General features: G+C 34.8%; 2 protein-coding genes across 19 annotated transcripts in view; one reads left to right on the top strand and one right to left on the bottom strand.

Moving 5' to 3' along the window:
* Positions 1-7,930, top strand: part of LOC126874475 (low-density lipoprotein receptor-related protein 2) — a 38,036-nt gene extending 30,106 nt beyond the window's left edge. Inside the window, exons 8-18 of the mRNA XM_050636586.1 lie at positions 101-668; positions 745-988; positions 1,084-1,691; positions 1,918-2,210; positions 2,312-3,067; positions 3,212-3,466; positions 3,572-4,078; positions 4,533-4,909; positions 5,201-5,799; positions 5,903-6,002; positions 6,263-7,930. Of these exons, the coding sequence (XP_050492543.1) occupies positions 101-668; positions 745-988; positions 1,084-1,691; positions 1,918-2,210; positions 2,312-3,067; positions 3,212-3,466; positions 3,572-4,078; positions 4,533-4,909; positions 5,201-5,799; positions 5,903-6,002; positions 6,263-6,538 (4,583 nt within the window). The 3' untranslated portion in view covers positions 6,539-7,930. The remainder of the gene's footprint in view (positions 1-100; positions 669-744; positions 989-1,083; positions 1,692-1,917; positions 2,211-2,311; positions 3,068-3,211; positions 3,467-3,571; positions 4,079-4,532; positions 4,910-5,200; positions 5,800-5,902; positions 6,003-6,262) is intronic.
* Positions 7,931-8,357: 427 nt separating this feature from the next.
* Positions 8,358-23,921, bottom strand: LOC126874482 (uncharacterized). Of its 18 annotated transcripts, none has more exons than XR_007692813.1 (8): positions 23,571-23,902; positions 22,790-23,138; positions 21,925-22,246; positions 20,376-20,453; positions 17,933-18,225; positions 17,019-17,546; positions 14,155-16,946; positions 13,868-14,008 (listed from the first exon to the last, which is right to left on the bottom strand). XR_007692813.1 is itself a non-coding variant. In XM_050636624.1 (7 exons), exons 4-7 carry the CDS (start codon positions 21,940-21,942, stop codon positions 9,999-10,001), a joined length of 2,913 nt encoding a protein of 970 aa, XP_050492581.1. In that variant the 5' UTR covers positions 21,943-22,246; positions 22,790-23,013; positions 23,091-23,138; positions 23,571-23,812; the 3' UTR covers positions 8,358-9,998. The 18 variants fall into 18 exon arrangements, 1 of the variants encoding a protein (XP_050492581.1); XR_007692810.1 differs by having other exon boundaries at positions 13,869-16,946; positions 17,019-17,244; positions 17,348-17,546; positions 23,571-23,906; XR_007692808.1 differs by having other exon boundaries at positions 13,869-15,610; positions 15,686-16,946; positions 23,571-23,903.
* Positions 23,922-24,448: the final 527 nt, after the last annotated feature.

The following is a 24,448-nucleotide window of genomic DNA, read 5'->3' as shown; positions in this document are numbered from 1 at the left end:
TCACTTTAAGAAATAAATTAACCTAAGAAGATACTAATACGTTGAATTTATTTACAAAATGTTTAATGACGTATTAAATTATTTCTCCTTCCATTTATAGCACCAAAGGTGAAGAACACGGTCTGTCCAAACCCAAAGGACTTCATGTGTGCAAATGGGAACTGTATCGACATGCAATTAGTCTGCAATAAGGAACCCGATTGTGCAGACGAGAGTGACGAACCTGCCCATTGTAACATAGATGAATGTGCTGTTGTGGAAATGAATCAATGTGCTCACAAATGTATTGACACGCCAACGAGTTACTATTGTGAATGTAATCCAGGTTACAGACTCTTGGAAGACGGAAAAGCCTGTGAAGATATAGACGAATGTATGGAGACACCACAAGTGTGTAGCCAGCAGTGTCAAAATACACCAGGGAGCTTTTACTGCAAGTGTAATCATTATTGGTACGAACGTGCTGCTGACGAGCATACTTGCAAGAGAAGAGACAACATCATACCTTGGATTATCTTCACAAACAAGTATTATGTTAGAAATATGTCTATTGATGCTTCCAACTATAGCCTGATGCATCAAGATCTTATCAATGTTGTTGCTCTGGATGCTGATTACGCTGAACAAATGCTCTACTTCTGTGATGTTACTGCTAAAACAATTTTCAGGTAAATTCACGAAGCTATATTATTTGAAAAGTGATCAGAATAATTCTCTAATTTTTTATGTGATATTTTTTTGCAGAGCACCTATTGCAGGAGGAGAGAAAGAAGCAATCATTAGACACGATAGTCTTGGTTTGGAAGGAATAGCAATTGACTGGGTAGGCAAGAAACTGTACTGGCTTGACCGCCACGCTAAACACTTGGATGTTGCTGAGCTTAATGGTACCAACAGAAAGACTCTGTTAACTGGCATAGCTGACCCACGTGCTATTGTTGTTCATCCTGGCACAGGATACCTGTACTTCACTTCATGGCACCTTCAGGTGATTTTCATTAATTTTAAATCAATTTCAATTACAAAATATGAATGAAGCCTATGAAATATTACACTCAACGAAATAATTCTTCTAATTTTAAGGCTTACATAGGCAAAATGGGAATGGATGGCAGTAACTTCACAAGAATTCTCACTTGGGAGGATGATATAGCTTGGCCTAACGCTCTGACCATCGATTACTTCACCGATAGAATCTTCTACGCAGATGCTCATCTAGATTATATTGCATTTGCTGACTTGGAAGGTCATAATAGGCGGAAAGTTCTTTCCGGGTCTGCAGTACCCCATGTCTTTGCCATTACTGTATTCGATGATTTCATCTTCTGGACTGACTGGAATCTAAAGGCAATCAGCAGAGCAGACAAATTTTCCGGAGCTAATTTGCGAGTCCTTAGAAATACCACTCACAGACCATACGATATCCACGCGTACCACCCTCTGAGACAACTGCCTTATAACAATCCTTGCAGTGAGAATAATGGTGGTTGCTCTCACTTGTGTCTAATTTCACCACCCGCAAGTTCCTATCTATTAGAAGGATACGGTCAACCTGGTGTCACGTCATACAAATGCAATTGTCCGAATCAATTCATCTTAAACAAAGATGGAAAGACATGTCGAGCTAATTGCACTGCTGGTCAGCACAGATGTGGTCCTCCGGATGAAAAATGCATTCCGTGGTATTGGATGTGAGTATGAAATACATCTAATAGTCTTATTTTAAGCATATATCAAAATTAATTGTTAATTAACTATAATTTCTATTTCCAAGTAAAAAATACGAAAGAATGAAATATATTTAAAGAATTATTTTTCTATTATTTTATGGCAAACATTTGGTAATTTAGACATATAGTATTATATTTGGAAACATTATGCATTCATGGATTAACGACAAAGTTAATTATTTTAAAGGTGTGACGGTGAAAAAGATTGTAAAGATGGTTCAGACGAACCCACCAGTTGTGTAGCACGAGTGTGTCGACCCAGCGTTTTCCAGTGCGCAAATGGTAACTGTAGACCCAGTGTAGCTGTCTGTGACGGTGCTGACGACTGTGGAGATAAGAGTGATGAAGCCAACTGTAACTTAGAATGTGGCGAGTTGGAATTCAAGTGCAAATCCAATGGTCGTTGCATTCACGAGTCTTGGAAGTGCGATGGAGATGCTGATTGCAAGGATGGCAGTGACGAAGACCCCGCTATTTGTCGTAAGTCTTCTTCTCCAAATGCCATTATAACCAGTTATAACTAACTATATATATTACATGGAGGTCATTAAATACTCAATACTTTTGTCTTACCATTGCAGACAATCGACCATGCGATCCAAGCACAGAATTCACTTGTAAGAATGGCAGATGTATTCAAAAAGTATGGATGTGTGATTCTGACAATGACTGTGGCGACGATAGCGACGAGCCAGCCTACATGTGTCGTCAAAAAAATTGCACCACCGGTTGGCAGCGTTGTCCAGGCCATGCCAATTATCGTTGTATACCTAAATGGCTGTTCTGTGATGGCAAAGATGATTGTCGCGATGGTTCCGACGAGCTTCCCGAGAATTGTCCCAAGTGTGACCCTGAAATGGACTTCAAATGCACCAATAATAGGTGTGTGCCTAAACAATGGCTCTGCGATTTCGCTGATGACTGTGGGGATGGCAGTGATGAAGCTGAAGCCATGTGCAAAGATCGCTATAGAGAATGTTCAGAATCTGAGTTCAAGTGTGACAATGGCAAGTGCATCGCCTCCAGGTGGAGATGCGATTCTGAAGACGATTGTGGCGATAACAGTGACGAGAATGGCTGTCAAGAATTCGTGTGCAAAGGAGATACATTCCAGTGCGCAAGTGGCCACTGCATCGCATCATATCTAAGATGTGATGGCACACGTGATTGTAGAGACATGAGCGACGAAATTGGTTGTCCGCCAAAATATCCAGGAGGAAGATACTGCCCACAAACAAGATTTCAGTGTGACAACAACCTTTGTGTCTATCTTACTGATATATGTGATGGAAGCGATGATTGTGGTGACGGTTCTGATGAAAATGCTAGCATGTGTGGTACGAGTTTTATTTCCTTCGTCTTTTATATCTATGATGTTTAAAGTATCCTACCTCTGAACTTCTAATAAACAATCAGGATGATGTACCTTCATAAACATAATCATAGAATTCAGTTTAATCATGTTACTTCATGTTTTACAGCAAACTTCAAATGCGACACAACTAGGAGATTCCAATGCGCCAATCATAAGTGCATCACTAAATATCAATTGTGTGATGGCATTGACAATTGTGGTGATGGTTCTGACGAGAACAATATGACCATGTGCGCATCCAGAGTCCGTCCATGTGATGCCATAACAGAGTATACTTGTGCCAATAAGAAATGCATCGATCGGTCGAAGCTTTGTGACTTTGCCGATGACTGCGGAGATTCCTCTGACGAACTTGGTTGTCGTAAGTCTAAAAATTTCTTTAACATTATGTTTGTGTTATTATGTTATCTAAATTGCAAGTTTAAAAATGTTATTAATACCAAATATTCATTTATTTCTCTCATAGATCACAATAAACCCTGTCTGGAAAGCAATAAAGGCGGCTGTTCTCATTATTGTCACAACATCACTGATGCAGGATACATCTGTGCCTGTTATCCCGGTTACATAATCGCGCAAGATGACCGGAAGCATTGTGAAGATATCGACGAATGTGCTACTGGCCAGCACCAGTGCTCTCAGCTCTGCACTAATCTAAATGGCACTTATTCCTGCTCCTGCAGGCAAGGATTTGAACTGTCTGACAATCGCAGTGGCGTCTGTAAAGCTTTAGACACTGATATGATGATCCTATTTGCTAATGGTCCTGGAATTAGAGCTTACGATCCTCATAACAAAGAGGAAATTGATGTTATTGCCAATGAAAAGAGGGTACAGGCTCTGGACTTCGATCCTAAGTCGGAGTATGTGTTCTGGATCGATGGTTATGATAATTCCATTAAGAGGTCGTACATGGTGAACGCTAAAGGTGGACAAGTGAAGATTGGATACGCCCAGGATCTCAATATAAAGAGTAATTTCTTTGCTTATATTATAATTTTACGCTGTTATATTAAGATATATTCTACTGTCAACACTCACACATTTTCAATACGTTATTTATTATTATATATGTAGTATCGGAATACTTAGGCTGTAAATATGTCGCTGCTGGGTACGGCCGCTTTTCTTCTTATTTTTTTTTTTTTTTTTTTTGTATCGTGGAAGAGAAATCGGACTCCGGTCGCCGGGACTCGAACCCGGGTTCCGAACGTTCGCAACCTAAGGTGCTAACCACTGCGCTGCCGTCGCACGACACTAGTTAGTGTCGAGTGATGGTATTTGCTATCGAGTGATAGTATTTGCTATCGAGAGGCCTTTTTTTCACGATACTACATATATATGGTACTATAGTGCATATATTGGTATTGCAGTCGTATAGATATACTATACAATCAATTTAAAATATACTATTATCTTTATTGAAGGCGAGTCAGGGCTGACAAGTTTGGCCGTGGACTGGATTTCTGGCAATCTCTACTGGACAGAAATCGATTCCTCAGGGGCAACATTATTCGGAAGAGTGATGGTCTCAAAGGCAGATGGTAGATACCGTCGAAGTTTGATAACAGTCGGTCTAGAAATACCAACCTCTATCGTAGTAGACCCAGAACTAGGTCGAGCCATTTGGGCAGACGTTGGAAGCCAGCCCAAGATCGAAATCGCTTGGATGGACGGCGACAGAAGGAAACAACTGGTCTATGATCGAATTGGACAACCTATTGCACTTACCATTGATTATTCTATGCAGCATGTTCTTTACTGGGCTGACAGCAAGCTTAACACCATTGAATCTATTGAACAGGTAGGTTCCAATTGATGCAATTTTTGTAGTTTTCGACTCCTTTGCATTTTTATATTTGGTCTTTGAAATATACTGAGCAAAAGAAAATCAGCAAGTCACTATTTTAAATAAAAGAAATGCAAGTTATTGTAAACATAATCATATGTAATATGTCAATGTAACGTAATATAATACTTGGAATATTTATGCAGCATTGCAGTTAGATACAGCAAAAGGTTTGGAAATTTTCAGATGACCTAATAGTTAAGTTCAGAATGTTCACTTCACTTCAAGAATTGCCATTTTTTTCAGGATGGATCGAACAGAAAAGTTATCCTTAAAGGAGATAGCCTAAGACACCCAGTATCTTTGGATACCTTTGAAAACAATCTGTATTGGGTAACTAGGAGGTCCGCTGAACTGTTTAGACAGGATAAATTTGGCAGAGGCGTACCAGAGCTCATAGTCAAGCCCCTGCCCAATTCAGGAGGAGTTAAAGTGTATCATCAACAGAAATACAACATTTCTTTAAGAAATCCCTGCCACGAGGACCAGTGTACCCATTTATGTGTCCCGATTCCTGGTGGATATCGCTGTCTGTGCTCAGATAGTATTGGTCCACTGCAACAAAGAGAGACGATGCGATCCAACGAACGTCATTGTGACGCGACTAATGAAAGACCACTTCCTGCACCGAGAATCTGCCTTTGCAGAAACGGTGGAGTATGCCAGGAAGTCGAAGACAAGTTGCAGTGTGATTGTCCAAATCTTTTCCATGGAGAGTTCTGTGAAATTATGTTAGGAGCTAGGTCGAGCAATGCTACTGCAGCCATTGTTATACCCATTGTTGTTTCTGTCTTGGTCCTCCTTGGAGCTGCAGCTGTTATTATGGTGCTGAAGAAACGGCCATTGTAAGTTCTTTTATTCCAAAGTTTCTATCTTTAAAGTCTCTTATTGTAATTCATAATCTATCCCATGCACAAATTATTCCGACATCATTGGTAATTTTTACAGTGGTAAACCTGGAGGTCTTGGCAGTTTAACTGGTGCTCAGAGTGTATCCTTTAGGCAAGGAAGCAATGTTGAATTTGGCGTACCTGCTCATGAAAGAATGGTAAATACAATTTTTCATATTGCACATGTATTTCAAAAGTGACATAACTCAAATAGATTTTGAAATTACTTGAAAACTGGAAACAGTAGCCAAATCTTTTTGTAATAATTCTCAGCGCTTGAAATCCCTCTTTGATAGCTTCGATGTTCTTCTGGCATAAGACTGAATTATTTTGGATTATGAAACTTTTGAAAATGTCTTTCACATCTCTATAATTATTAAGTAATTTGTCTTAATAAAAAATCTTATTTATTGGATAGGAACCTCTGGATGTGGAGTACAACCTTGGTGACGTAAGTAACAAGAACAGGGACTTTAGTAACCCCATGTACGACGCGGTGAACACAGAAACAGGCGCTACAAACGGTACCGGCGCTAGTAGTATGTACGAATTGCCAGCTGAGATGAAACCATCTAGCATCCAGCACAAGGATCCACCACAATTGCACCTGAAGAGGAGAGAGCTCGACCCAACACCCATCGACTCGGGGAAAGATACACAACAGTTGGTTGAGGAAGACAAGTCCGAGTGTTAGATAGTTTAACTCTTTGGTGCAGTGACGTAGTTAGAAATTTCAGGTGATTTGGAAAGCGAACAGACTCATTTGAATAACGTAACGGCAAGATAGAATCGATCTAGAGATTTTTAGGACATTTGACAGATGTTTGTATGATGTGGCGTATCGATCTATTCACAAATCTGTTGCAATTGTTATTTCTTAGATCTATATAAACAAGTCATCGGTTTATTTTGAAGTTTAAAACTAGTAGTAACTAATAATTCTTTTCAAAAATCTAAACAGAGTTCCAAATTGTATTATTGGTATAGGGTTTACTTTTTCAAACTATCCATCAATCTTCACCAGGTGCACATATCATATACATTTATCTTTAATGAAGGCAATTTTTAATGGAGCACAAGACTGAGTATGTACAACACGACTTTTTGCAACGTATATCACTGTAAAATTTTAGAACGGAATGTGACTAAATTACTTGTATCGAACTATAGCGTACTGAACTTATAGTTTATTTACAGTAAAGTTCAAGGAGAAAAAGAAAAGTGCATCTGACTACGCCACTGCTTCTATATAGAAATGTTCTCGTATCTGTGGCACTTCTGTCTCAAAAACTTTGTTTATCTGTAAATGAAAATACATTAAAACAGATAAAAATAAAAAATAAGTTGCATGAATCTTTTATAACATAATGAAAAAAAAAGAATTATGTTTTAGCTTTTTATGTATTGAGATTGAAGTGCAACCGGTAACGAGTTTGTGTCCTCTTAGGTGCGATTTGTAAGTCTTGTAAATACGATTATCGCAGAATATTAATATCACGTTGTCCATGTACCATAACGAAAGCAAAACATTCCATATTTTTTCTTCGAAGACAACTCGAGGTGAATTATAACGGGCGCTTAAGGGACTGTACGTTAAAAAAAGAAGACAGGCCTCGACGAGCGTGTCATTTCACAAAATATGCGTTTTCTTCGTAATGATAGGAGAGACGAATCTGTTTTGAAAAAAAAAGAGAGAAAAGGTTTTCTCTTTTTCAGCTTTCTCGGCCGCATGTAAGCGTTGTTATATGCGTTTGTACATTTTTCTAGACTATGCGCGGGGAACGTCAGTGTATAGTTTTTCTTCCGTAGCAACTGTGATCGTAAAAATTAAAAATTAGGCCCGAGTATGCGAGGTGATCATTTAAATGAACAAAGCGTACCCGTTTTCTGTTGTGCGTCCCCGAACATGAGTGAGAGAGGAATCTTGTATCATTTTGTTTCTTCCTTTTTTGAAAGATTTATTATTTGGTACAGTAGAATCTCGATTATAGAAAAAACCGAAAGTATTTTGTAAGATTTGTAACTTCAGAATCTCCAGTTTTGTTGTTGTATATTGCGTATCAAATTATAGAGACTGTTAAATCTACATCTCAGTTAGTGACTTTTTCTTCACCAACATTCATCTACCAATTAACAAAACTTTTTCATCATCAACGTAAAGATTAGTTACGATATTTATTGCAAATTATAACAGAACAGATTTTTCTTTTATAAATTTACCAATTTATCATGAGTTTTAAATGAAGAAGTGAAAGTTAAATAATGCAAAGTTAGTTGGTTAGGTTAGAAAGTTCTACGGTCTGACTACTTAATCAAGTTTCTACTGTACGATCATTATCTGTTTTTTTCTCTCTTTTTTTAATGTAATGTAAAACGAACGTTGTAAATATGTTTTACAGATCAACGAAGAAAATGAGCGGCACTGACCTTCTTTACAGATTATACATAAAACTATATATAAATAAAGAAATCTATATATATAAATATAAATATTATATATATAAATATATATGTATGTATATGTATGTATGTGCGTATGGGTAAATCAATGCGCATCATCATCAGAAATCGACTTTGTCTCCTGGGCGGGGCTCCAGAATGTTTTAATTATTATTTTTAACTGTATCAGTATTTTCTGTATTTTTGTATCGACCCGACGAAATACGATGATTGTTAATATATATATATATATGTATATATATATATATATATTGTTCGAGCAATTAAACAGGTACCGTCCAAGAATAAACATTGAATTATATCACTGTGCATTCCTTTTATCTATAGGTAGGTTTTATTAAAACGATAAAATAGGGAACAATAAAGAATAATGTTCTTTATAATGAAAACAATATAATATATTCCATGTTACAGATAATTTAATAAAAGTACAAAAACTAATATTAATCTTAATCTAATTATGGAATTAATATATAATTAAGAAGAAGATAATAGTATCTTTGCTACAAAAGATACAATGATTAAAGTATACAAAAATATGAAATACTTTTAGTTAAAAAAATACAGTAATTTGTGAGCGTATCATTTATTTTTCTAAAGTAAAAAAGACATTAGTCACAATTTTGTATTTAATTGAAATAGAATCAATTTATGCGGCTCTGAAATGCAACATAAAAAGATCGAATACATTATTTTCTATAATTATATTATGTATCAGTCTTGACTACCTAAAGTATAATTAATCCAATAAAAAATCACAATTAAAGAAATTTGTTCTGTTAATCGATATATGAGATATTTTTTAAATGATTTCGCATTCATAATAAATATAATACATTCTTCTATATTCTCATATTTACATTGCATTTATAATCGTAAAATTAATATTTGTAAGTAAATAATAGGTACGATTTAGGGGAAAGCAAAAATTCTTTGCATTTGTTGAAGTTAATCTATGTTCCCCACAGTACTCTGAAGGATGGATGACATCCACTGCCCAGTAACTTTATCGACTGTATACGTCCCTGTATGTGGGGATTAAGAATTCACTTACAGTAGCCCCTGCTTGTCGTAAGAGGTGACTAAAAGGACTGTGCAAGGACGTTTAGTAGAAATCCGCACCCCACTATCATATAAATAAATCTCGATACTCATATATTAAAGCTTAATGAAAATCGTCCGAAAATTGAGTCATGACTAGTTATAAAAAATCGACATGAAGGGACAAGAAAGTTATCATTCTACCCATGCGTGACATGTTATGAATGTCTCAGACAGAGACAGAGACAGTTTACTCATCTCTGTCTATCTGTCTCGAATTTTGTTGCTTTTCCACAACAAGTCACGACTCAATCTTTGGACGGTTTTCCCTAGCGAGTGTCGAGACCTGTTTATATGATCATCATGTCCCGCATTCCTTTTTCCTTCAGGAAGTAAAATTTTAATTCCAAACAAAAAAGTAATTAGGAAATGAAATTAAGTGGTTTAATTATTACAAATCACAGTAAATAATCATAAAGAAATTTGAGGTTATTTCAAAATATAGAAATTTTATGATCTGCGGTAATAAATGGAATGTTTCAATTACCAAGAATTCCATTAAGCAATTATCACGAATTTAAGGTTATTCCAAAATTCCAAAACCTATGTTCAAAATTTCATTAACAAAGATATAAAATAATGATTTGCGCAAATTATTCCACCTTCGTTGCAGTCTGTTCATCATATTGGACCGAAGGTACCATGGGTGGCTTGAACCCGTATTCCATCTTGGACTGCCTGAAGTTTCCAGTGTTACCAATTTCCTGCCTCGTTCTTCTCAACGTTGTCTGAACATCCGGTGCTGAGTACAGAGACTTGGATTGTATTGTAGTGGCAGTTTTCCTTGGTACTGGACCTACGTACTCGTCCTTAATCTTGTCTTTCTCCGACGTCCTTCCATAAGCCACCAAATTACCATTAGTTACTGAATAAGTCACCGAATGAGGATGTTGAACGCTGTATGACGCAAATTTCTTCGGCAATGAGTGTATCAATGGTTGCCTAGCATGAGGGCGATTCAAGGCCAAATACCCTTGTCCATAAAACTGATTTGTCGAATTATAGTAACTTTGCTCATTATCAGTTCCATAAATTGGCTCCACTGGAGTCTGGAAATTCTGCCTTACCGATTGCTGATAATTACCATCAGGCTGAATATTATAGATTGGGGCTGATTTTATATGTTTACTATTCTCCAAGGGATATGGTCTACCTTTCTCGATTTCTATCGAGTACGGTCTAGGTAGGAGCACTGGCTTCTCAACGAGCTTCTCCACAGGCACTGGTACCGGTACAGGTTTCTCTACCACCTTCTCCACCGGAATTGAAACCGGTTGAGAAACCCTAAAGTGAATTGGTAAAGGTATGATAAACCTCTGGATGGCGAATGGTACTTTCTTCTCAATCACCTTCTCCACGTGGACAGGATATGGGATCCGTATCTGCTTTTCTACTACCCTGTCTATCGGTATGTGTACAGGGAACGGTTGGGGAATCGTTATCTGCTTCTCTATCACTTTCTCCACTGGGTATGGCACCTTTTTTTCAATCACGTCCACCGTCTGGGGCATATGGATATTTTTCTCCACGGAATACGGCTGTGACATCGACATCAGGAGCCTCAATTCAGTCGGTGGTTCGCTGGTAACTTTGGTCAGCAGAATCTGAGGCGCTTCTTGAGTCACTTGCAGGTTCTCTAAATTAGTCAAACCCGAAAGACTCTCTATTCCCCTTGATGGTTGTGCAACAGCAGGGGCTGGTCCCTTTGGCAGCTCGTAGTTACTCAATTTAATTTTTGCTTCAGGAATTCCTTGCACTCTAGAGTGTGTTACTTGATCATATTGAGCGCCGTCTACTTGCCCCGTAACCCCGAAAATGGGTTTGACATCTACTGGACGAGGCAAAGCCACGGTCTGGTCGACCTGCCCACTTCCTGCTGAATAAATAACGTCATTCTCATTCACATTATACTCATAACGACTATGTTCTTGGTTGTTAATACTTTCGTCCAAGATCTCGTTGCTCCTGTATATATTAATCTGACTTTGTCTCTGATCCTTTGATTGACTCCTTCCTGGCTTTCTATAGTCTTCCTGTGCATGCTGCTTTAATAATGGCAGCTGCTGGGCACTAGGAATGAACTCCACAGGGTAGTGGATCTCCTGAATGGGGGCTGTATGAAATATTTCCACGGATTTTTGGATCTCAACTGACTGAACTGGCGAGTTTGTGGCTATCACCTCAGAAATTTGCTCTTGTTGCGATACCTGATCACTGTCGAAGCTCAAGTTCCTAGAAACTGGGGCGTCATTTTGAACCAAACTCTGAGTATCAATCTTGGTAACTTCTGGTGTTTCAGATTTGTCCTGGGGATAGAGTTTTGTCAATGTGATTTGGTCATTGACTAAATTTAGATCTTGCCCAGCGTTCATCAAGGCGACACCAACCTGCAGAGGATTTAGGATGACAGGTGGTGCCGCCAAATATCCATCTTCTGAAACTTTTGATTTTACTGATTCCGTTACAGCTGTGGTTAGCTTTGAAACCTCGTTTTTATCAGTATAATCAGGTGTGGTAGTGTAGGAGTATTTCTTTTGTCGTGGAAAATCTGGAACCACTATTGGTCCAGAAAATTTGCCTAAAGAAACTGATACTATGGGAGCAGAAGTCGATGAAGAAGCATCCTTAATTATGGATGAACTGTTAGCACGATCTCCGTCAGTTTCCTTCTGCTTCAAGGTTCTCTGAGACTCTGTGCTCTTCATCGGAGAGGAAGGAAGTCGTTCCTTCGAGGACGTGTTTAGATTACTGTTTGAAGTATTCAATTTTTTGAATACGTAAGGACGAGCACTCTTTCTATACTGTTTTCTTTGATCCTCGGAGAACGATGAAGCATCGAGAGGTTGTTTTATTCTGAATCGTCTGTGACTCTCGTTACTTCTTGGTCTGGATGAAGATGAGCTGCGTACTCGTTGTCCAAATTCGCCTATACTTTCAATATCTAGATTTTCTTCTGGAATAGATTGATCTATGTCACTGGTGTTACTTTCTTGAGAGAAATATTTGCTAGTTGTGCTCGAATCTTGTAGAACTATTTCTTGAGATGGAACGTACTCCACTGTAACTGTCTCGTTAAATGCACTTTGACTGGTCCTTCCTAATCTCGTAATGGTATCGAGCGATTCGTTTAATATGTCTTCTGAAGAGCTTTTTGCTTTCAAAGGTAGGACATATGGTTGAACTAATTGTTTAGAAAATTGCTGTTGGGATTCATTCTGGAAAGATGTACATTATTATATTATTAAATATGTACAAAGTATTATATATTGAAAATATATACATATATAAATTGTTATTATTATTTGAAATAATGAAACACTAGAGAATAAATGATCAATTTTAAAATTGTTATCAACATTATTGATATCATCGAAATTAGAATTTTGATAAGAATACAAACTTCAGCAAAATCACTAAACATTCAACTCTAAAACCAAGAATACCAAAATAATGAACAAAAGAAACTAGATAAAAAAAAATTAATCCTATCTAGTAGTAAATATAACTTTCCAATATTCAAGTACGTACTACAAATAAATTAGATATTTTTAATGAAAGAACCGGCGTGCATTCACGTGGTGTATGATTGTTTACGCAAAAATAAACGCCAATGCACCTGGACAGCGTAATAATCGCTCCTGCAGACGTTTCCTTTTACGCTCGAGAGAAAGCGCATGTCAGGGGATTATTCGAGAATAGAAATGCGCGTGGAACTTGCAATATATATGAATTCCTGATGTTATAAATTATCTGTATAAAGAGATGACGGTAACCTCGACTAACGTAATTTTTCACACGTTTTTATTATTCGTTTACACGATTTCAATGACGCAAATATTCGATATGATTAGTCAGCGCTTCGTGTAGCATCGAAGGCGAATTATATACTTTCCATCAATCAGGAAGGGAAAGCGAGGAAATCCTTCTATTCCTTTAGTTCGCTCAAAAAACCAATCGATTAGTTATAAATATAGTCGTTTAAACCAGTTAGACTATTTTAACATATTAATAAATCAACAAAATTTACTATTCTCACTAACAAATATGATTAATGCAAGCTTTTGCTTGTAAATAAGGATAAATATTTTTTTGTGTTTTGCTTAAGGTTTAAAATAATAATAAATTATTCTTTCAAAAATACTTTTGAAATATAATTCAGGTTTTTATAAATTTTTATATTCTTATGACTATAATTAAAAAGAAAATGAAATTTGAATAAAAATTTGTCCTATCTACTAGATATTATAATAATGTTTGGATATTTCATATATTTTTGAGAAAAATACATTTTTAGTGTTACATCTAGCGTCAGGTGATAAAGTCTAATAATATTTCTAAAGTTAAATGATTTTCAGTTATCCAATTTGTGTAGGATCCTGTATCGAAGAATAAATTAATGTGTACCTACCACTTGATGAATTTCCTCTTTCTCATTAAGAAATTTCACAGTCAACGTTTCTTCCTCTTCTTTAATAGCTTTGGCAATTTCAGAGGAATTGAAGATTCTCTCATGTTGATTTGTAAATTGTTGTTCGATATTTTCAGTTTCTTCTTGTTTCTGGCTATTGAGTAGATCTTGATCATAGGCACGTTCAAAAAGTTTCTATAAATGAAAAAAATGTTATTAATAAATCATCAACCATCAAATGATCTATTAATTGACATTCCAATAATTGATTCTATAATACTACAGTACTATAATTCATAAAGCTCGAAATCCATCGATAATAGAAAATTTTGTAAAATAACTGTGTTTAGTTTCTTCCGGTTGGTTTGTTTGATACCATTTTCAAATTCTCCATTGATCGATATTTGAATAATTAATTACTCCATTAATCAACGCTTTATTGTACTGTCATTCAGGATAAACACTTGAAGAAGATAATGAAGAACCTTTTGAAATAATGTTTCCAATAGCGTTCAGATCTTTATGGTTCGTTTTCCTGTTGTTAAAAAAAGAATCACAGAAGGCATCGGTGTTTCAATAAGAGAAGCAATGCTCCGCGTTGTATAGACAGGCTGTACCAGTCATCAAGGCACGAGCCAGTGGGCGAGGCCGAGCGTCTGACCCAATTTGTTCCAAGTAGAAGTAGAAAACAGATCATGAAGAAGCTCTAGAAATGAAACTCACGACTCTCCGAGTGGGCAAACGAGAGTAGAAAATCGTCAAGTCGATGATTTTGGTAAAAATAAATAATAATTGGTGAAACTCACTCGACTAATTGATAATTAATTCATTTTACTGTTAGTTACTACTTTTTACTACTAATAGAATGTGTCAAATAATTTCAAAATAAATACCTTCATCAATGAAATTGCTAAATTTGGATGCTTGTGAAATTGATAATTAATTATGATTTTTGGGGTCCTTCGAGTATATTATAAAGGATTCAGAAGAAATAAAAATAAGTTGTCTTTTATAGGCTAGGTATCTATCTATAGGAATTCCCTGTAGAATCATTGATAGAAACAGGATTCTATTTTAATAAGTCCAATGTTTCTTTAGAAACTTTTATCACAAGAACAGAAAGGCACTCATAGAAAATTATGTCATTTTGAAGAATTCATTTCTCTACTACAAACAGCTTTTTATGGATTGATGGAAAAGCAAAGAAATTTATGAAGAATACATTAAAATATAAGATAAATAAGAAATATTATAACTAAGAATCCTGTAAAGAATTCTTAGAAAACCAAAGATTCCATTTTCAATAAATCCAATGTTTTTTTAAAACATCGACTCACAGGAAACTATAAGATTTTTTTGAAGAAGTAGTGAAACTTTTTGTGGACTATGGTAGATCGAAGACAACCATAGGTGGTACAGATCAGATTAATGGTGATATAAGATACAAATTTTGCTTAAGTAGAGTATCATCGAGCAAGAGGAGGTTGAAAATAACGCAGCTGGCCAGGCGAGATGAGAGAAAGGTGGACGTTACGGTACCGACTACCGGTCTCCCTTTCTCCAGTACCATTCGAGCGAGAAGAAAGGCGAAACAGGAAAAGATGCGCGCTGCATTCTTGCAGCTCGCGCAAAAGAAAAACCAGTGAGAGTCGCGCACTGGCTCTGAATCTTATTAAAAGCAAGTTATTTTGGCTAGTCTCACATTAGAATGCATTTCCAATAAATTATAGGATCCAGCTTCCTTTTTGTCATCATGTCTCCTTTCTTCACTCTATTACTCATTTATTATCGAATAATCTGGAATATAATATGTAATTGGTTAGTATAGTATTTTTACTTCACTCACGATATAGCATGCATTATATACTATACCATAAAAAGCGGGCTGGACAAATTTAATTGGTTTGAAATTGAAATTAATGGTTTTTACTCTTCGGATTATATTTTTTTCAAATTTTTGAGGTTCTAGACAATGTAGCTGCGAAGTGTAATTAGTAATTACAAATATAATAGTCTAAAGTATAATGCTTGTTAATTAGTAAAAAAAAATGTTCCCCTGTGATTCTTCCCTAATCATATTTAGAATAAAAGTATGATCTACCAAAATTACTAGGATAACCCATATAATATAACAATATTTAATTTATTCAGAATAGTTGGTACATTCTGATGAATTCTTTAGAGAACTTGTCCGATAATTGCTGGAAATAACCACTGGAGAAATTCGCGACGTGGCTTGGGAACTGTTTGAGGTTTTTCTCCCTAAAAGGAGAATCCCCGAATGGAGTCGACAATATCTTCACTTGTTCTGGATCTTTCAGAATATTGGAAATAATCGGTGAACGATGTTTTACAAGATGAAATCAGCATTGGAAAAAGAGAAATCACTAGATAAAACAGTAAAGAAAGATCGTCTTTCTATTTGCATGTTTTGTGCTGAGTAAAATCATTCTCTCCAGTGAAAAAAGAAAAATGTTTTACTATCCCAACTTATAACTCAGAGAAGATAAATAATAGATTCCCTTTCATTTGGGATTGAAGAATGAGAGGTAAGCATTTTTTAATTAGAGAGGCTGTTATTATGGTGCAGCAACATGTACAGAATTGTCCTGCACTCTGTAACATTCTTTCGAGACACACGACCGACAAAGGGCAGCACTTTCACATTCTATGGCTCGTTGAAAAAAATGCAGGACTGGTGGAATGGTCAATGTCTTTGTCAAGGTCTCCGTAATTAGTGTATCAGCTTTAAGATCTTTAACTTCTTATGGAAGCTAGTTCTAGTAAAAATTTCTTCAAGAATTTCGTTCCTAGTGGGAAATTTCATTAAAACTTGTTTTGCTAGAGAAAAATTAATCATTACATTGTTAATGAAATATTTCTCCAGGAATTGTATCGCTAGGAAAAGAATCATTTAGAATCAATTTATATCCTAGTAAAAAGTTTCTTATAGTTTTCGCTGCCCAGAGGATAATTTCTTTTTAAATTAGATGATTAATAAAAAACTTAATTATGGCGCTACCGATAGAACATTTCTTCAAGAATCAGATCATAGGGAAGAATTACTTTCTGAGTCGAATGACGACAGAAAGATTACTTTACTTTGCACATTAAATCACCAGTGAACATATTCCTGGAACAAAAAACGGAGTTGTTTAAATTGGAGCAGAGACGGTGTAAACAAATTTGCAGAAAGATTTGTTACCTCATGTGGGAGGAGGAGAAGAGAAAGAGAAAGGGAACGACCGGGATCGTTTACGTCGAATTTTTGACAGTAGGTGGGTCAACCCTGAACCAGCTTTCATCTGAAAGTGCGTGGAGAAAGTATTCGCAGTTTTTGTATGAGGAAATTCCTTTATGTGTGTGTATATCCTCCAGAATAACCACTATATCGTATTTCTTGTGAATAACTGCTTGTTTATCGTAGAATCCTAAAATTTTGTGAAACCACTAATTTATACAAGTATCCACCACGTTTATCAAATACTAACTACACTTTTTAAATTTTCAGAAAAAATAAGGAAAATAAAATACTGATATAGGAGTGGAAGAGATTTTCTCCGAGATATTACTAAAAATATATTTTGCATTTCGCTCCGACTGTAATCGATGCAACGATTAATTACGATTTCTAGTAATTAACCGAGTAACGTTCCTTTCCTTATGAATCGGGTTGCGAACCCTAATTACAGGAGATTGCGTTTCACGTCGGGCAGAAGCTACTGCAGGTGACCTACAGAAGAGAAAGTAGAATAACTATGAAATAATGCTGCCCTTATCTCAGAAATTCAGTATATGCCGATAATTCAAAGTATGTACATTCATGAGTATGAGCCAAATAATCTCTAACAGAAATAAAAATTTCTAGAAAATCTAAATTACAATGTGAAGCTTAAATTCTGCTAACTATATGAGTAATCCATAAACTATAAAAATTTGAGACATGCAATATCAGCAAATTATAATAAAATGCTGCGTGATTCACAGAATATTATTCATGGATTATGCAAATTAAGAATGGAAATTATAACATCACACGACATTTCGATAAATTCCACCAGATCGCGATAGATTTATTACAACCTTGACATAAAAATCTGTACAAGCATAAAAGCATACCTTCTTCAACAAAATTGAAAATAGACTCGACCACTTCGTACTTGTTCCTGATAAGCGAACAAGAAACAAGCATTCTGGTGGTTTCTCGAAGCGTGTAATGACACGTTGGTTGCGGGTAAACGTTTCTGGGTAGAAGCACAGGGGGAAAGTGTAAGCTATACTTTGTTAGATGGACTTGTCGGAAGAGAATGAGACGCGAGTGAAATGACCTAGGCAGCATGCGAAGGTTAAGGACGACTTTCACCTAAAACTTGCGGATGAAGGTTGGCTGGAAGGCCATTCGACTGGACAACCTATAAGCAAACAAGTAAAGACTATTTGAAATGTTGCTAAGATGAAATCTACAAGACTTGAATATTTCTATTTGTCCACAAGACTACTTTGTTCTTTCCATTAATAATAGCAAATCATTATTTTATACATACGGTTGAAAATGCAAATGGTTACGTGCAAATTATATTTAAAAAATAAAGTGAGGTTAGGCATGTACCGCTAACCTTGTTTGACCATGTTTCATCTATAATTATCGAGTATTAGCTCGTACTGGATCAACTTGTAATTCTGAAACTCTTTCTAGATCAATTCTGCCTAGTGAATCAATCTAAATTTGGTTTCCGTCCCATTCGAAATAATCCCCTCCTACATCAATCGACTTACAACATTCATTTGAGGCACAACAGAGCCAACCTGATCGTTATATCATTGCAGTAAGGGATTATTTTGAAGGAGACAGAAACCAAATTTAGATTGGTTTATCGATAAATTTGTTATAAACTCAAAGATTAATTCTGCCCAATATAAATTTTGGAGAGATACATAAATGTACATATACATGATACAAATGATGCATAATGTGTAATAAGAAATATCGAGCGATTCTGTACATGAAAATTAATTGAAAAAACCACCAAGATACATAGTTGTAAAAGTATGTTCAAGGCATCGTCGAGACAGTACACGAAGTAGCACTCGAATGACGCCCGCAAGTAGATCGAGGTTAAAGATTTCTATGCCCGAAGGTTAAGGATGTCCCCCGATAGTGTCTATTGGTCCGCGGGGGTTACACGTGAAAGGTTCTTCTTCTGATTTACGTAAGGCAACGAAACTTGTTCTGTATTGTTTGTCCCGCGTCGAAAGTAACTTCCGCTCTGAGTTCGGTTCACTGTTGCATTCTCAAGGACAAGCGAATCGAGCTCCTCCGATTTATGGTTAGATTAAGAACCTTAGGTTAGGTTATGGAGACAGTACTAATTGCTTGCGAGGATGATATATATATTAGTAACAAACAGTGCTAATTTTCTTTTGTAACAACCATTATGCTTTTCTTCTGTTTAATGGTTTCCTGAATTTATAGAATTTGAATTAGATTATAGAAATATTAGTAATAGATTCTCTGAAGAGTATATTTATAGTCCTCTTCGTTGGAAGATATTACAGAGAGGCTAGTAGAAACACATATATTTTCAATTTATGGAACTTGATTTAGGTTAAGAAAACATTAATAGTGAATTTTTTAAAAGATATTTAATAATCCTCATTTTCTTCAATAAAAAATATAGAGAATTTAATATAAGATTAATGTATCTTTCATTTGCTTAAGTAAAGAATATATAGTGATAAAGAAACAATTGACTTTTTAAAAAATACCCAGAAAACCCTGAACCAATCTTTACTATAATCCTCAAGATAATTAATTTACCTAATGATCCTTTATTACCTCTCAACCAATAATTCTACTTGTGAATGGCGATATTCATAAAATGAAATTGTTCACAATTGTTTCCTTATGATCAATGTGATGTCATAAAACCGATCACTGGTTCATTAAAATACTATTAGGGGGAATGATATGCTATACATTAACGTCATAGCAAAGCGACAGGAAGTCAAAACTTTCTAATCAACGTGGAAAGACAAGGATTATTAAAGGGGGATGGAAAATAAGTGGTTTGGTGAATTCCTCGAAGCAGACGTGCTAATACGACCTCGACACACCGTTTCTCCAGTATACCGATTGAGATTTCTCTCTTGGATTGCATATAGCTGTTATCTAATCTGAACTTTTTTATTAGTCAGAAGAATCCCGCTTTCTTGTAACAAATATCATTAAAATTTAATGGAAATTCGCAATAAAGAACGAAAAAGATTATTTAAAATTACTAAAAATTGTTATATTAGAAATGTTAAAAGGAAATTTATCTAATAATTTCCTTTTAGTTAAAGCCCTTTAGTTTAAAAGTTAAGAAATATACATAGAAAAATTGTGTGGCAGATTTAGAAAAGAGAGAAATATAGAAATCTTCACCGACTAATTTGGAAGTTTAGAAGAGTGGAATGCAAATGGATCTGCAAACAGTAATCGGAGCTGGGAAAATGAAATCACTTGAGAAAAGATTTGCAAATCGTCGGCGTATTATGATACAGGAAAGTTCTTCGCGTTTACCTTTTCGTTGCTCCAGTTTCCATGGGAATCGGATTCCAATGTCGCTGTCACGGTTGTTATCCATATAACCGCAGCCACCTGTAAGAAGAAACAATTTGTTTCATCAATTTCTTCTTTCTCCTCTGCTACATTCACAACAAAAAAAATACTACTACTATACTAAAACTAAAAAAGGAAAAGGATACAATAATATAAAAATAAATACTAATGAATAGATTGCGGATTTTTGTGGAAACTCGTATTTTTATAAACCTAATTATATTTTGCATTTATTATGTGCATTTCGTGCATTTTTGCAATTTTAAATTTCATCCGAATATATAAAACTCCGCAGTCTACTAATAAGTAATGATAATACAAGAGAATTGGCAAAGTAATAAAAGTATGATAAACTTTATACTCTTAAATCATAGAGACTTATCCTTTTTTTATTTTAATAAGGAAAAAAAGATAAAATACTAGAAGTAGAGAATTTGCAAAGCATTAAGTATATAGAATTTTACAACCATTAAATTCTATTTCTCCCCATACTTCTATACAATATAAGCAAAATTATAGTCAGCTAATTTCCTGTTTCCATTGAATTCATCGATTTCGCACTTAATAGCAGAGATTATCATAATCGTCAACGTTTTCTGGGCTTCCTGATGTCGGGTAATATTTTTACTAGACACAAAAGTAATTAGTTTTTAATGGAACGTTAGAAAAAATATACAGGGATATAGTTGAATGAAGATGGCTTTGTCACTGGGAAGAATTGTGTCAGACACAATGCATAACGTGAAGATAATATTACTTCTTCGGTAACAATGATAAAAATATTTATATGTATTCTATATATAACTTATTAACATAGTGAACACGTTAGTATCGTTATTTCAAGTTTACTTTCGATTCTTCATTAAAGATTTAATTACTTTCTAACTGTTGCACATACATTAACTATAAATAGTTCTGGCAGTCGTAATGGGTTTACAAATTTCATGAGCAGATGTTAAATCAAATTTCTGAATAAATAATAAAACGTTTACTCGGGAATTTAACTAATTGTACTGTAAAAAGTCTTACTTTTATTTGTTTTTCAATAACAAAATTCATGAAATTTACTTAAAATAATTTGCAATAAGTTACAAGGAAATGTTAAATTAAATTTTCGAATATAGAAACTTTTTAAATAAATGACATAAGCATATAAATATTAAATTTCTTAATTTTAATTTTCATTAACATGTTCCGATTATACTGTACCATCTGTGTCCTTACAATTTTACTATAGTCTTTTTCCAAAATTCACTCAACAATTTTACTAAAAAGCATTTTATTTTCAAACAAATTTTCAAAGTTGAAAACGTTAATTGAACAGAAGTTCATAAATGCGCAATCTTTTAATTTTAACTTTCATTTAAAAATTCCCACTCTGTTATACTATTTGTATTTTCGCAATTTTTATGATTTCTTCGATATTCATTCAGCATTCTTGCTAAAAAAATATTCGCTATCTTTTACGCAAGGAAAATCGAAAAAGTTAAATGAAAAAAGAGACACTTACGAAATGAAGGAGATTCATGTCTTTTGTGTGTCGATTAGCGAGTCGTTGAACAGTAGTTCCTGCGCGTACTGCCCTCCCTAGACTTCCAGGATGTTCTTCTCTATTCTCTTATACGGCTGCCAATCCTCTGGAACCTCGATCCGATGCACGCACTCCGGAAAGAAATAGTGTACTACTTCGCCCCGACGCGATACACTTGACTTAACTGGTAGCTCCAGTTATCCCCACGCATCAAAGGAGTTCGAAGAGAGCTACGGTCACCTTTAAAGATCTCTTGACCAGCATCGGATACACACACTGGTCGACATCGATATTCCGTTCTCTAGAACACGATTTAACCAGGAAATAAAATAAGAATGGCTATTATTACTAAACCGCAGATTTTTATGCAAATTCATATTTTTATGAACATAACTGAAGGAATGAAATTTAAATAGAAACTTGTTTCGTCTACCAGATATCATAATAAATTATTAAACTCTATTTTGGATATTTATATATTACACGCATTACGTGCATTTTTACGCCCCTAAGTTTCCCATAAGTGCATAAAAATCCACAGTTTAATTACCACACTCCGCGACGAAATATTAGGACAATCTTGAATTTTTAAAGATGATGATGTGTACGAAGATTTTATGCAGAGGTGTACAAAGAGTGTCCTTTCTTTGGTAACTTGCGAAAAAGCAGCAACTGTTCAAGTTATCTTCTAGAAATGATATTTGTTTATGTGAAAAACAGACGGGATAAAGTAGTAGGACATGCTTAATATATGGGATAAATGATTCACAAGAAAGCACAGGAACAAATTTAAACATTTGTAATCTACTTGTTAAATACGGTCAAATAAAATATGATTACATACCGTATAGTCACTGGAAATATCGTTATGCAGATGATGGTATGCGACTGCTTTACAAGACTACCGTCAGAGGTAGAAATGTCTCATATGTAACTATATTTAATTTTGTTGGCGATTCGCGCGCGAAATGCCGTGGAGGGAGGAAAAATTATCGAATGAAAGGTCGAGAAAGTGACATTGATGGAACCAGCAAATTCCTCGTGATTCTGCAGTTTTCCTTTCTTCTTCTACCAGTTATGATTGCAATTAATAGCCGAGTTCTTGACCAAGCGTTAAAAACACACAGAAGAAACGGAAAGTTTACCATTCTCTCGTTGCACCGAACTCACTACATTATTCGTATGAAAATATTCTGAAAATACAATAACAAATTATTAAATGAAAAAATTTGGAAACTCTTTGAAAACATTTATAATGCTTCAAAGTATAATAAATGTATTTGTAAATTCTATGTCAATTATAGTAATATAAATTACATTATAATTACTAGTATATAATAGTTAGTAATAAAAGTAGCTGAATTAACGAATAAAAGACCTTATCAACATATATTGTATATACATAACCTAACAATGAAATTTTGTAACATTTTATTTCAATAAAAATAACCTTTCTATAGAATGTACTAATATATGCATAATTTGCATCTAATCCTAACTGAAAGTAAACATAATAGTCATATTAAATGATTGGACTAAATTAACGAAGCATATCTTGCAAGGGAACCAAGCAGGAATAAATTATTTTTTTTTTTTTAACAGTTTCGCCCAACGGCGTATGATACCTTTTTCTACAGTTTATCACTGAGTGGGCAATAAATAGTCTTGCCTTAGTTATTCGATTCCACTGCTTACTTTCGACTACCTTTCACTAGTTCGTGTGTATTCCTATTCGTCTCATTAAAACAAACAAAAATTGCATTCAGTAGCATCCATCGTCAATATACACTTTCAACATCTTTACGAAACCTATAATACAAAAAGAGAATAGAGAGAATAGGATTCTAAGAGAGGGAATAGTAAAATGTTATAATTTGATCTTTCCCCGGTTCGATATTTGAAAAATTACATAACGAATTTTTTGTATACCAATTATAACAGTAAAATGTACTATTATGAGGTAAGATTAACACAGAACTAGATCTGGCATTGTTGTGCTAATATTTGTTGCATGTATATTAATTAGTACTCCTAGAACTAGAATCGATTTCCAAATTTGATCGGTACTCATCATTGACATATTTTATAAATCGAACTATAGTTTTATGATATACTTTTGTGATTCTTATAGTACATCAGTAAAGTATGCTTAACTATAATCGTTCGATTTTAGGTAATTAAAAATTGCAGATTTCAGAGTTTATATTCGTGTTCACTAATTCATAGCTTTTAAAACTGTGAAGTATCATCCTTAACGATCTAAATATACATTCTTTTTCCCTCTTTTTCCCTCTTTATATTGCTGCTTAACGTATCCTGTATCTTACCTTATTGATAATGCAGACCCTTACAGAAATTACTATTCTTCTGAGCATTATTAGACTAATCAATTCAAATAAATCGCTAATAAAATAATGAAAGTAAATAACAAATTACTATTATTATCAATATAAAATATAATAAAATTTTTAATTCATAATCGACTGTTATCGTTATCGATTAT

Source organism: Bombus huntii, chromosome 16 (assembly GCF_024542735.1).
Source record: "Bombus huntii isolate Logan2020A chromosome 16, iyBomHunt1.1, whole genome shotgun sequence".
NCBI classification, from domain to species: Eukaryota; Metazoa; Arthropoda; class Insecta; order Hymenoptera; family Apidae; genus Bombus; species Bombus huntii.
The sequence above is the reverse complement of the archived record's forward strand: the minus strand, read 5'-3'. Positions and strand labels throughout refer to the sequence as shown.

Bases quoted from the DNA above. Each gene is read 5' to 3' on its own strand.
- LOC126874482 (XM_050636624.1), bottom strand. The intron at 14,009-20,375 runs GTAAACGCGAAG...TTTCATTTATAG, and splicing joins GAAACTGGAGCAACGAAAAG to AAACTTTTTGAACGTGCCTA. The intron at 12,621-13,813 runs GTAGGTACACAT...ACATCTTTCCAG, and splicing joins AAGAGGAAATTCATCAAGTG to AATGAATCCCAACAGCAATT.